We start from the raw sequence: 13,443 nt of genomic DNA, 5'->3' as shown, positions 1-13,443 counted from the left end.
CCTTGTGCTACCGCAGAGTAGAATCCTTCCTAAAATGTGACGGCCTGGCGCTACTCGCATGGCCATCACGGCGGACAGCCCCCCAAACCCACCCCCTACCCCACCCTTACTGCAGGTCTGCCCAGGGCCCGCACCTCCTGATGAGGGCCTCCTGCAGCTCAGCCTTTTCCCGCAGCTCGTCAGTCCCCGCATCCTTGAGCTTGGCCAGGCGCGCCTGGAGGATACCATGAGGCGAATCCGTGCGCTTCAAGTGAGGCGCGGCATGACAGAAGCGGACCTCTGGAGGGGCACGCGCACCAAAGCTTCGCGCCGCGGCCACGCTGACGCTCGGCCGCGCCTGGAGCCTTGCAGCCAGCCGGCGTTGCTGAGCTCCGCCTTAATTACAACCTCGGAACCCTTAACCCTCTCTTGATGCATGCCCCATTATCACGCTGTGCTGCTGCCCAGACGGCACGAGGGGGGCGCCAGGGGTTCCTCGCTCCCAGGACCTGCATGCGGCCACCGGCCCCACCCCTTACCCCCAAACACCGCCCCCACCTGTAGGGCCGCCTTCTCCGCCGCGAGCGCTGCCTTCTCTTCGCGCTCCTCCAGCAGGCGCGCCTCCATGTCCCGCACCCGCGCCGCGCTCAGCGCAAAGTCGGCGGGGTCCCCCTCGGCGGGGGCGGCGCCCAGCTGGTCGCGCAGCGTCTCGCGGTCCTCCTGCGGCGGCGGCGGCGCAGGGCGGACGCGAGCGAGCGGCCCATCGTTTGAGTGGTGTTCTTGCGGCTTGCAACCAGGCTGGTTCGTCATTTAAGCAAACGCTGGGGCGGCTAGCATGGGTCTGGGCGGAAGTGCTGCGGGCAGAGTTGGACGACCAGAGCTTCTTGAAAACCCCACAATCACAATCACAATTCGAAGGGAGGCTGCTGCGAGCGCCTCACACATGCAGTCATGTTCCAGGGACCCACTATGACGCCCAGCAGCTTGAAGCGTATCTTGTGCAGCAGGCCCCGCGCGCGGCCGTGGTTGACGATAGGGAAGTTCCTCACGCCCCGCGCCGCCGCCAGGTGGCGCAGCGTAGTGGACGACGCCTCCCACTCGCCCTGGCGCAGCGTGCCCACGACCAGCGCCAGGCTGTTGCCGCCCAGCGCATCTGCGGGCGGGGCGTTTGCGCGTTTTTGATCGCAAAAGGTCTCCGGCTGCCAGCAGAGTCTTGGTGCACTCTGGGTTGCGGCGGGTTGGCTTGCTGGGTTGCGGTCTGGGCAGGCGGCTGTGCGCGACGTCACTAGGCTGCGCCCCCTAGGTGTGTTGGCGGGCAAGGCTGTGCCTCCGCACGCGTTGTCGCAGGACTCACCGGCCAGCAGCCGGGTGAGGACTGACTCATCGTAGTTCGCAAACTCTGAGCTGCCCTCCTCCGCGAGCCGCCGCACCTGCGGCGACGAGGCGGGCGTTGGGCAATGATGATAACAGCGGTGGTGGCAGTGGTAGTGGCTGTGGGTGCGTCCCACGCCTCTATGCAACCAACGACATGGCGAATGCGCAGGGCTTCTTAAAAACACGCAAAAGCGCGCGGCCTAATCCCTTGGAAGCAGAGCAGGGCTGCTTCAGGTGAAAAACTAGAGTTTTTGACCCGTGTTGGCGTGCTACGGGGTGAGGTCAGCGCTCCCTGGTCCCTACACCCCAGCGGGGCCCATGAGGCGCGCACCACGGACGCGAAGGCGGAGAGGCTCCTGTTGATCTGCAGCCCCTCCCTCAGCCGCAGCACCTCAGGGTCCATCCCCAGGCGCTCCGCCCCTGGCATGTCAACAAACTGAGGGCTCAGCAGAGGGAGATGGGGAGAGAGAGGGGAGAGAGGGAGGGAGGGAGAGGTTTGCGTGAGTAGGGGGGGGGGGACTCGGAGCGCGCACGTGTGTGTGTGTAATCGTGCACACATGCGTGTGTGATTGTGCGTGTGTGCTTGTGTGTGCGCTCGTGTGTGTGTGTGTGTGTGTGTGTGTGTGTGTGTGTGTGTGTGTGTGTGTGTGTGTGCGCTTGTGTGTGTGTGTGGGGGGGGGGGGTATGGGGGGAGTTTGGGTGCACGACGCGTGACGTAAATGCGGCATTTTGGTGCTAAATCAAGCATGGGAATCACCTCAGTTTATGCATGATATTAATGCGTGCACCGGCAACTTGTGGCAAGACCGCCCGCACACACGCTGCACTCCTTTGCGTGTATTGGCTGCAAGCCGCGAATGCGACAGCGCGTCGCAGGCGCGCCTCCGACCAGCGAGAAGACTGCATTCCCCAGCAACGCATATGCACTAGCAACGGCTCCTCGTATTGGCGCCCATGGGGCAAGTGAACGCAGTGGGCGGCGGTCAGCACTAAGCGTCGGGTGCGGGCCGGCCAAGGCAGCCCAATTAAAAAAGTGCAGCCATGAGTCATCGCTGCACAATCCCCGGCTGCGCCTGGCCCCTCGCCCAGCTCCCCTCACCACCACTCTCAGAGAGCCGCTCGGCATGCCGCCTACTTTGCAGGGGCATCCTGATGGGGGTGGACGACGGCTGCGAGCCGACAGCGGAGGAGGTCAGGGCGGGCATCGCCAGCGAGCCGGCGAGGCCGGCGTTGTGACTGCCTGATAATGTGCCGATGCGCCGGGCTTCCTTGTGCGTCAGCGTTCTGCTGAGTGGCTACAGGTCGTCTTTGTTTACACATTCTTTCGGCTTCAGCTACATGTCCTGCAAAATTGGCTTGCTGAGCTTCTTGATTGCTACCAACTGCAGCAGGACTGCTGCCGCCCCAGTCCGCACTCTATCACATGCGCACCTTTCGCCCTGATGTTCTCTCAGGGTGGGCAGCTGGCATACTAGGGTCATGGCAACACGAGGGCGGCTGATGTGTGTTACACAGGCTGGCTGCTAGCTGCTTGCATGGCTGCTCTGCACGCAGCGATTGGTGATAAGTTCGCAAAGATGTACGCCAAACAACAGCCGCAGCAGTCCACCTGCTGCTGTGAAATGACGGACAAGGCCACTCGAGAAACGGTGTGAGGGTATTTGCAAGGACAGGAGGTCACCACCAAACATCACCACAGTTTGAACAGCGAGGCGTGAACGGAAAAGAATGGATGAACGCCACAGCACGTAAAGGATGGTCAACACCAACAGGCAGAATGAAAACTCCTGGCAGCAAACCATTAGTCTCCGTCCTCTTCCTGCCCCTCAAGTGGTGAACCCTCCCCTCCCGGCAACACGGCGGCAGCAGCGTGCATTGCAGCCCACATGGCAGTGTCGCGCATCTTGGCCTCGAAAATGGGAGAGGCCCAGCCGAAGTGGTCAGGGGTGATCTCCAAGCCCCCCACATCCCAGCCACGCTGCTGAGCCGTCAGCACGGCCAAGTGGGCGTGCCACATGCAGGCACGCTTTGCTGGACGCAGGTCTCCCCTGAACACCAGCGGCTGCCCATGCAGGTGCCTGAATGTCAGCTCTGATGCCAGCATCTTCCCATTAAGTGACCGCTCTTCTGACAGAGGTTCAATCCACGCTGAGTTCTCCGGCTTGTACCGGGCGGTGAACTCGTGGCACACATTCCTTTCCAGCAGATCCGGGTCCAGCACGTGTATCTGCAAAGATGCGAGGACGACACATGCATCTCAACAAGGATTAGGGCTGTTGACCTGGTGCTGTCACGCTCTCACCACCTGCGAGCTGCCCACGTGCCAGATTGCAGTTATACAACATTGGCGAAACAGTGGAACACAGCCAAAGGCCTGCCAGTGCCAATCAAATGCTGTGACTGTGGTGCCAGTGCATTCCGCTTACCACAAAGCTCACGTCCTCAGCTTCCCCCTTGGTTGGCAGCAGAAGGACCCGCAGGCGGTCGAAATGGTGCGCAAAGGCAGCCATCATGGGCACCACGTTGCATGTGCAGTCGGTTGTGGGCCCAAGGTCCAGGTCCGCCTGCAGCGCAGTAATGCCGTGTCAATGACATGCTGCTTCTTGGCGTGTGCGGTGTATTGCGAGGTTCCACTCACCCACTCCGAGCTGGGCCACTTGCGCTGAAATATGTGTGTTGCTTGCACGTAGGTCACCTCGGGCTCCCGGACGACCGTGTCTGGCCACCACATCCCCGTCGCCACACACCAATTGCGCCCGTCACGCTGCGCTTCATACGCATCCAGCACCTGATCCCGCAACCCCTGACGGGCTTCAGTGCCGGCCGAGCTGGGAGGCAGGTGCTGGTGGTTAAAGATCGTAAGAATCAGGCGTTGCATGGGCACCAGGGCCTGCAGAACTTCCTCCTCCTGCTGCTTGATATCCTGCAAGAGTTCCTTGATCTCCTTGATTCCCTGCTTGATATCCTGGAGTTGTAGCAGAATGAAATCTGTGATATGCAAGTGGATGGGTGCAACGCGGCGTTCTGTGGCCGCTGTGTGGAGTCGATTCTGGTCAGCCCAGTGGTAAGCTGAGCTGCCTGTAACGGTGCAGTGGATGATGCTGGTCTGGAACCACGCGAGCATGCATCATGACAGTGCTGCCCTGGCATCTTCAATCCCATTGCCTGTTGCACAAAACGAGGGCGCACGGCATGTTCGCCATCACGCGCTTGCAAGGTGCAGCTGGGTCTCCAGCCAAGGTCCGCACCGTCCATTGTCCCATGCACCAGGATCAGCAAGGGTGGCTGTGGCCAATCTCATGAAACCCAAGCCCCAGCCAGCCAGTCAGTGAATTGGATTGTCAGATGCCCCGAAACGCACCTGATTCCCCCTCACCTGTGCCTGCACAACAGTGCAGGACAGGATGGTGGACGGCAAAAGACGTCACATGAGCAGCGGCAGGGAAGCCGGCAGGTAGTGGAACGCAGCGTATGTGCAGAGCAGGGGAGGTGGGAGGAGGGGGAAGGGCAGCAGCACAATGTGAGTACTGTAGCAAGGTTGCGGGCTCTCCGGCGAAGAGGACGAGGCGAGTTGGGCATAGCTGCAAAACATGCAACGTGGTTCAAAGTCAGTGCCGCTTATGCCTACAGCAGCACACTGAGCTGCAGACAGGGAGCCACTCCTTGCCTCCGGCACCGTCTGGAGGCCGATGCCGAGAAAGGCGAAACTTCCCCACCCCAAATGTCAGCAGCCCATGCTGAGCGCAAGCCGCACAGCGTGGCATTTACTGCAGCACGTGAGGCAATGCACGCCTAGTTGGACTCATGCGCCTGGTGCTGCAGAACTCTGTGCTGCTCAAATGGTGGTGCAAAACATGTGGGCTGTCGCGAATGGGTCACGCATACCCCCACAGCAGAGTTGAGGCTTGGCGTGCTGTGTGCTAGTGTCAGTGCCCTGCGTATGTCATGTGTGCACCCCAGCCGCACCTGGATGCTGCTGCTGCTGCTGCTGCTGCTCTAAGAGGAACAGGTCCCTCTGGTAGAGAGCTGTCAGCCGCTCCTGCAGAGCTGCCAGCCGCTGCTGCATGAGCTTACGCTCTTCAAGGTCATCTGCATCCTTAAGTCCATTCTTGAGTTCAGCGATCTTTTCCTTCACTTGTGCAACCTCCCGCTTGACTTCTGCCATCGCCTGCTCTGTTGCCATCCCGCCTTGCAGCAGGGACTGCGGGGGCCTGGGATGAAGTGGCCGGGGCGTGAGCAATGCTGCCACTAGGGCTGATGGGACGAAAGCTGCTGCTGCTGCTGCTGCTGCTGAAGGCCACCTGCCGCAGGGAGCATCCATGAATGGACATTGGAGACGCATGCCAATCAGAACCTGTGGGTGCCATGGCTTCAGGGGCGCAAGGGAGAGTTCAAGCAGCCGCGCAAGCACAGCGCCGACATCCAGGACCCAGTCTGTGACCTTACCGGGCAGGGACTGGAACGATGAAAGCACCCCTTTGCGCTCAGTCTCCTTCGGCTGCACGCTGCAGCGCAACAAACGACAGGGTTGGTCGCGAAGGCCCGGATGAGCTGCTCCAAGTCGAAGCTTTCAGGGGGCCCAGCGCTGCGCGTGTGCCTGTCGTCTGCTCCCAAGCCGTGCATACCACTATTGCATTACCGGAAGGGCCAGAGCTGTGCACAGCTTGACGAAGCCTGGAGATGCAAGCAACTGAAATGTAACCCAGCTTTGTCGCTCGTGGGGCCGCCACCTGCCAATAAGAAACTTCCAGGGCTCGTACAATACCTGGAATGGCCGGCGACTCCACCCTTGAACACAAACTGGCAAAGATGAGCAGGTAAGTAAGACGCTGAGGTAGTAATAGGTAGTACTACGTAGTACTATTAGGTACCGTATATCATACTGTAGTGGCGCACACGATTCACTCAAACAATAGCTGCGCAAAAAGAACAGGCTTGAGGTCCTCCGCGGGCAGAGCAGCCTGGCACACGGACAAGGGCAAGGTCTGTCAGGCGCTTGGCCGGTCTTCCAGCAGGTTATCTTCAAGTGCCTGGTGCGTGTCCACCGTTGCAGCTCCACAACCCGGTATGTGGGCGGCGGGCACGGCAGTCAGCACAGTCCATGAGGGGCTGTCCAGACAAGACACAACCCATGCGGCCCCACAAGTGGCCGTGCGCGAGAGGGTCCCTGGCCGAGAAATACATGTTACGATGGAGAAAAAAGTATATGTTACGATGGAGAAATGCGCAGCCTCATGCTCGTGGTTGCCTGGTCCGAGGAAAGATTGGCACGGTGACCTGCCGCTTGCAGCACAGCTGATGTTGGCACGGAGGGGGTCACAGTGTGGGGGGTGGCAGGCTTCTCCCCTGCACGTCCCCATTGACGAGACCGCGAGTTCACCCAAAGCTTGGGGACTGTTGAGCATCAACGGAATAGCGAGCGCACGGCAACCGCGGCACAGGGGTGGGCTACAGGCAGCGCCCACTGGCACAGGTGCACACGCTAGCCTGCGAACAATGTCAACAAGACAGGCACAACAACATACATGCTCTTGTCAAAGCAGGAAATTGGTGAAACTCAATTCAAACCATTGCATCCAAATGCAGTGCACGTCACAGGGGCCACAAGGGAACACGGGCGATGCGGGCCAGCCCAGCACGGTCACGCAATCCATTGCGCAGTTTTGCCCGATCCAGTCCCCGTCCAGCGCAATCAAGCCAATAAGCCTGCAACACTGCCTTTCTGAGCTGAATGTGCTTCCTGGTCAACTGCCACCTGAAAAATCCTGATTATACCTTGTGTACCGCCTGCGTATGACGCATATCACACCCCGTGGGAAAAGCATAGACCGAGCAAGACAGAGTTGATGTGCCCGCAGCATGTATTCTTACACCCGCCATCCGCAGGCCTCTCAGGGCATGAAACCGCACAAGCAGTGATCAGTACCCATGGTCACTGCCCTAATACGCAGGCGGCAAACAACCATGCAGCATGCAGCACCCAGACGCTGAAACCCAAAGATTTGGAAGCAAAGAGCAACCAGCGACGGCGCTGGGCGTGCTCGCCACCTCAGGGCCTCACGCACTGCATCACAAGGGCAGAACTGGCGGTCATCCGACGCCGCGGCCCGCCCATGCGGTCTGCTTCTTCTTCTCCTTCTGAGCCGCCTTTGAGAACTTCCCCTTGGCTGCCTCAAGGAGGGGGTCAAACACCACGTAGTCATCCAGGGCCCTGTCATAAGGGGGGGGGGCGTGTTGGTGGGATGATAGAGTTGACCACATAATTGGATACGTAACCAGATGCAAACACAGGCCGAATGGGGATACAGATAAAGCGCCGAGCCTACAAGCACTCGAGTGAGGCCCCAACCCGCCAGTAAAGGCGTAGCCCCTCGCAGCAGCGCCCACGCCGTTCACAAAGCGCCATCCAACCGCCCGTCAGCCCACCTGCCGTCTCCGCCCAGCCCCAGCTCGCCAGCCTTGCTGCCCTTCGCAAACTCCAGCCTGTGCCGCCGCAGCGCCGCCAGGTCGAGCTGCCCGCCCCCGTCCTCCTCGTCCTCCCCATAATCATCGACCCGCCACGCGGCCGGCATGTACGCGCGGTGGTCTATGCTCTCCTTGACGCGCCCGTCGTACGCGCCCTCCTCCTCCTCCTCACGGCGCCCCTGCCCCTGCTCCACTGCCGCCGCCGCCGCCGGCACCGCCTCGCGCGCTCCAGGCTCGCCGGCCCCCTCGTCGGCATCGCCGGCGCCGTCGTCAGCTGGGGGGGCCTTGAGCTTGGTCTGGAAGGCGGCCAGGCGGGCCAGGGTGTCTTTCTGGCGGTCCCCAATGGCACGCTTCTTGCTCTTGAATTGTTCCCGCATGATCTAAAGAGAGAGTACATGCGTGGGTGTTGTCAATGTGTCTGATTGAGACATGAATGTTGTGTGTTTTGAAGTGTGTGTGTGCGTGAGTGAGTGTGTCAGCGCGCTCAAGAATGACACGCGCGCACGTGTGTGTGCATGCCCTCGGATATCAACACAACCACACACACACACATGTTCATCCAAACATACACATACACATACACCTACGAATACACAATCAACAAATGCATACTCACACACGTACCCCCAAACCGATCGCAGCTTACCTGCCACGGCTTGAGCAGGTCTGCATCCGCCACCGCATCAGGGGCGCGCACCCTGGGGTCGGCAGGGGGTGAAAGCGTTGCGTTGACCGCAGGTCAACCGTGGAAGCATTGACCGCAGGTCACATGTGGACGCGTTGACCGCAGGTCAAACATGCGTACAGGTTTGCGCGAGCGTCTGGTGCTGTCTGCCCGTGTGTAATGGTGCATATCAAAGACTCAGGGGCCTGGAGGCATCCCGGCAGCAGCAGCAGACGCGGGACGCTGAGTCAGACGTGCTCCGCTTATATCCGTCACAAGCAATTGCTGCAGCGCACATGCGCCCACGTCGGCAGACGTGTTCCCTCGACGTTGCTTCACGCACACACGAGGGTACAAACAACGCAAGCGACGCGCCCGCCAAACAAACCTGCCGATCCCCTTTTGCAGCGTCTCCGCCCGCTTCTCCTCAATGAAAGCCCTCCGCTCCGCCACCGCCTCCGCCGCGCTGCCGCGATCCCCGCCGCGGCCTTTCCCGCCGCCGCCATCCCGCCGCTCCTCCTCCTCGTCGCTGCTGCTGCTGCCGCTGCTGCCGCTGTCCCCGCCGCTCTTGCCCTTGCTGTCGCCCCCGCCGGTCCCCTCGCGCGCCCGCCGCTCCGCCCGCTCCCTCTCGACCCGCTCCGCGGCGCCCTCCCTTCCGCCCTTGCCTTCGCCGCCGCCGCCGCCGCCGGCCCCTTCCCCTGTCGCCCCCGCTTTGAGCGTCGCGCGCACGCGGTCCAGCGCCTCCTGTCGCCTGCGCTCCATTTCCTCGACCTCAGGGGTCTCATCTGGGGCTAGCAGGCGGGCGTCGCCCTTCAGCACCTCATGGGCGCTCTTGACCTTGGCGCTGTGTGTGTGTGTGTGTGCGCGCGTGTGTGAGTGCGCGCATGTGCGTGTGCGTGTGTGTGTGTGTGTGTGTTTAAACAAGTGACAGACGCTGCATTTGCGTTGATGAGCGTGTGCAACTTTAAAGTAATGGGTTAGTGCTTCCAGCAAGACACGTCACCAGAGCGCATCGTGGATTACGATACAATGACGCATCCCCCACCCCAACGCGCCCCACGCATGGGAATGGAAGAGCAGACCACACGTTATGCTCATGGCCCAAAGCCCCCCCAGAGACCCTGAGTCCCCTACAGGTCCAAACCCCCAACACCTGTCAACAAGCCTGCCAGTCTGCATGCCAGGCCGCATGCCAGCCCTCTGGACCCACCTGCGCCCCATCTCCCTGATCTGGGTCTCGTCCGCCTCCGCGTCTTCCCCGAACGACAGCAGCGCCAGGTTGCGCTTGCGGCCCTTCTTTTCTGCGCGCGCCGCCGCGGCCGCCCTGGATAATGTGTGGATGGTAAGGGGTTGCGTGGGTCAGCTATGAGCCTGGCGCGGCAGGGGAAAAAGGGGCTAGGGGGTGGGGTGTTGTGTTATGCATGTGGGCTGCCCCTGCGTCACGCATGCATGCTCGTGCGTCGCGCATGCATGCCTATGCGTTGCTGAGGGCGGTTGTCAGCGATGGCAGACGAGTGGGCAGCGCCGCAGGGGTCGGCGCGTGGGCTGCGCCTGCTTGGCGACGGTCTGTTCCCCAGAGCGCGCGTGCCGGCGCAAGAGGGCGCGTGCAGGTGCGAGCGCGAGCACGCGGGCGCACTTGTGCTGCTGCTCCGCATTCCGCTCCTCTGGTGTCGTGCGCGGCACGATATCCTCAAAGGGGTTCCACTGAACCTCACAGCTCTGAGATGGAGGTTCCGAGTTGAGGCTTCTCAGATGGAGGTTTAGGGTATACGAGTGGAAGGAAAGGGTCCAGACCAGCCTGCAAGTGGCTGAGACCAATGCAGAACGCATTGGCAGCGCTTTTGGGAATGTTCCAGGGTCCTTAGTGGGTTTGCATGTGCGGCCGACGGCGTGGCTTGCTGGCGGGGCCACTTTGGGAGGAACAACCATCAACCGGGGACTGCGCAGGCAGCGAGAAGGGGGGGGGGCAGCGCACCAAGATAAGCGGCGGCTCCAATGGACGGTCGTTGGCGTCGACCTGGGGTTGTTTCACATCGCAGGGTCGAGAAGCGGGTGAAATGAGGGCAAAGGGTGGGGACGGGCGGCCAGATCCACAACCCCACCCCCTGCAGGTCAGGCTTTCATGTTGAGCTGGAGTGGACGGGCGCAGGTGCCCTTGCAGACTGCCGCCCCGAGCTGACTGCCTACCCCACGGGAGTCATGCCTGACTAAGGAGGACCCTGATGACGCACCTCGTAGTCGTTGAGCTTGATGAGGTTGTATATCGTGTCGCCCCCGACGCGCCCAAAGATTGTGTTCTTCTTGTCCAGCCACTCCGCCCTGTGCGCGAACAATCACGACAGTAAAAAAACAACACCGGGCGGCGTGGGCGGATAGCAGCACCTCCAACCTCCTCCGTGGGGAGCGCGTGCGGCCCAACACCGGTCAAATCCCCGAGAAACAGGGCTGCGAAAGTGATTGTGAGGCGCAAGTCAAAGCCCAACACCCAGGGAGCCGCCCGCGCCCGAGATCATCGGCCGCGGCAACTTGCAAAGAGGGAAGCACGGGCCGCCGCCCCTCACTTGTCAAGCGTGATGAAGAACTGGCTGCCATTGGTGTGGGGCTGGTTCTGGTTGGCGCACGCCACCAGGCCGCGGTGGCTGAAGCGCAGCCGCGAGTGAAACTCGTCCTTGAAGGGGCCGCCGTAAATCGACTCCCCGCCTGCCGGTCGGCCGCCGCCGACGCGTTGCATGCCCATGTGAGTTCGTGCGCGATGACAGCGTGCGAAGCACAAACGAATGCGGTGCACGGCCGCCCCGCGCTCGCCTGCCCACCTCACATCCCCGAGCTAGGCCCCCGCCCCCGAGCCCTGGCAGCTCTGCAGTGCTCGATCTGTCCGCACCCATGGGGTTAAGGACCCTGAACCCTGAATGCTAAACCCTGGCGCACCCGTGCCGGTGCCGGTGGGGTCGCCCGTCTGCGCCATGAAGTCGCGGATGACACGGTGGAATATGGAGCCGTCATAGTAGCCCTCGAGGCACAGCTGGACAAAGTTGCGGACTGCCTGCAAGGGGGTGGCGATGGGATCAGTGGATCTGTGAAGGTGACGTGAGATGTGTGCATGTGTGTGTGCATGTGTGTGCATGTGCATGTGCGTGTATGTGTGCGTGCACGTGTGTGTGTATGCGTGCGTGCGCGCGTGTGTGTATGCGTGCGTTTGTGTTTGTGTGTGTGTATACGTGTGTGCACATGCGAGAGCGCACGTGTGAGCATGCTGGCATCATTTTGAAAGATCCAGCCCTGAGACAGACCCCAGGCCCTCGAAGCAGAGATCCCTCCGTGTACTCAGCAATGCCGATGGTGTAGTGCAGAGCTGCCCACCTTGGGAGCCTCCTTGGCCCATAATTCGATGTCGATGTCACCCAGTGTCGTCTTGAGGGTCACCTGGGTGACGCAGGGCAACACGTGGCGGAATGCATGACGCCGCGAGGGGGGTTGAGCGCAGCCATTCTGCGCACGACTGCATTTAGGGCGGAGCGAAGCACGGGAGCCCTGCGCCTGCCCGCACCAGTGCCTCTCTGGGGAAGGGCGACGTCTCGACTGGCCCTGTGACCAGCAGCTAGGCGGGCAGGTGCGAATTTGCACCGTTATGCTGCAGCGGTCAGCGCAGTTCCTGCTCGGGTGGGTTGTGACGGCGCCCACCTTGCCCTTCACCGGGGGCTCCAAGTTGTACACATTTGACATGATGCACCCGCGGCCTCAGGCCCCACGTAGGGCTTGCCCTGGCGCTGCGGTCGCCTGCATCCAGCCATGGTTGGCAGGTGGGGGATGAGCGGCAGGGTCGGCTAGCGGCTGCGCGAGCTCGGCCAAGAGGACGCGCCACGCCGGGCTGCCCGGACGCCGACTCACAGCACTTTGCCCTACGAGGTGCCTCCGCGGCACGCAGTGGCGGTCGCTCGGCTCGCTGCTGGTTAAGGCTGCGCGAGGGCCTCACCTTGCCCGTCGACCCTGGGCAGCCCGCTGGCTTCTGCAGGCGCGGGGGCACTCTAGCCACGCCCGTGGGAGGGCTGCTGCGCCAAATGTACGGCAGGTGTCCCGCAACCAGCCCAAGAGCTTCCTGATGCAAGGCCTGCGCCGGAGGACGTGTGCCCTGACACAATCGTCCGCAGCGGCGTCCAGCGGGAGCAGCGGCACCCCACTACTGCAACGGTGGTTTGTGTTGCTGCGAGTCGTGCTGACAAGTACAGCACTAATTAACTACAGGTTTGATGGAATGGTGTGACTCACAAAAGCTGCGTGTCCCCTGCAAGCCGCAAAACTAAGTCTGAGCTGTGTTTCTAGATCGCACGCAAAGCAAGCTTCCACGGATACTGGATCATCTCGAGGCGAGATAATGAGAAGCAATGGCATGACACAGCGCTGCACATCACTCTTCAGCTGCGGTGACAAGTGACCACACCTGCTGTGACCTGCACGCGCTGCTCTGCAACCTCCTGCGACAGCTCCCGGCCCGCTGTTGCTAAAACTGACTTGGTGAAACAAAATTAATGCAGTCTACTGAACCCCTTAGACGCAGCGAGTGGCAGAGAGTGGTCCATCTGTGCGCAGGATAGGTCAACTATCAGCCAGATGGGTCAACACAGGGTCAGCCGCAGCCAGGGTGTCGTCAAGCCAGGGTTGGTCACAGCAAGCTGGTGTGATACGCCCACACTGCATGCGTAACCCTACTATTGGGCATGTTATTCCAGTACTGTAGGGAGTCGTGTCCCATGGGGACTGCTCATGGGTATTAGGACAGCGTTCATCCATGCATTTTGCACCTGCTTGCTGCCGACATAGTGGCCATCGGCCACTAGCTGGCGCATCATGATTTCAACCGATACCAACCTGCCTGCAAACATCTTGCTTCGGGGCAGTGCGGGTAGTGGTGCCCCCCTGGGACTCTGCACTGCCATGCGCGCTTGTGCAACCGCGTAAGACTG

At 61.4% G+C, this 13,443-nt stretch overlaps 2 protein-coding genes across 2 annotated transcripts; both read right to left on the bottom strand.

Moving 5' to 3' along the window:
* Window positions 1-106: 106 nt before the first annotated feature.
* MNEG_1545 (Kinesin-like protein FLA10) lies at window positions 107-1,780 on the bottom strand (the record flags this gene model as incomplete). Its single annotated transcript, XM_014049978.1, has 5 exons — window positions 107-214; window positions 538-699; window positions 948-1,132; window positions 1,334-1,409; window positions 1,685-1,780. The coding sequence occupies 5 exons, from the start codon at window positions 1,778-1,780 to the stop codon at window positions 107-109; spliced, it is 627 nt and encodes a 208-aa protein (XP_013905432.1).
* Window positions 1,781-7,443: 5,663 nt separating this feature from the next.
* On the bottom strand, window positions 7,444-12,205 carry MNEG_1544 (peptidyl-prolyl cis-trans isomerase SDCCAG10; the record flags this gene model as incomplete). Its single annotated transcript, XM_014049977.1, has 12 exons — window positions 7,444-7,564; window positions 7,780-8,198; window positions 8,465-8,516; window positions 8,871-9,326; window positions 9,693-9,806; window positions 10,119-10,201; window positions 10,458-10,499; window positions 10,714-10,801; window positions 11,044-11,182; window positions 11,411-11,525; window positions 11,843-11,905; window positions 12,164-12,205. The coding sequence occupies 12 exons, from the start codon at window positions 12,203-12,205 to the stop codon at window positions 7,444-7,446; spliced, it is 1,734 nt and encodes a 577-aa protein (XP_013905431.1).
* Window positions 12,206-13,443: the final 1,238 nt, after the last annotated feature.

Source organism: Monoraphidium neglectum, assembly GCF_000611645.1.
Source record: "Monoraphidium neglectum strain SAG 48.87 unplaced genomic scaffold scaffold00156, whole genome shotgun sequence".
Taxonomy (NCBI): domain Eukaryota; kingdom Viridiplantae; phylum Chlorophyta; class Chlorophyceae; order Sphaeropleales; family Selenastraceae; genus Monoraphidium; species Monoraphidium neglectum.
This window is presented reverse-complemented; position numbering and strand designations above follow the sequence as displayed.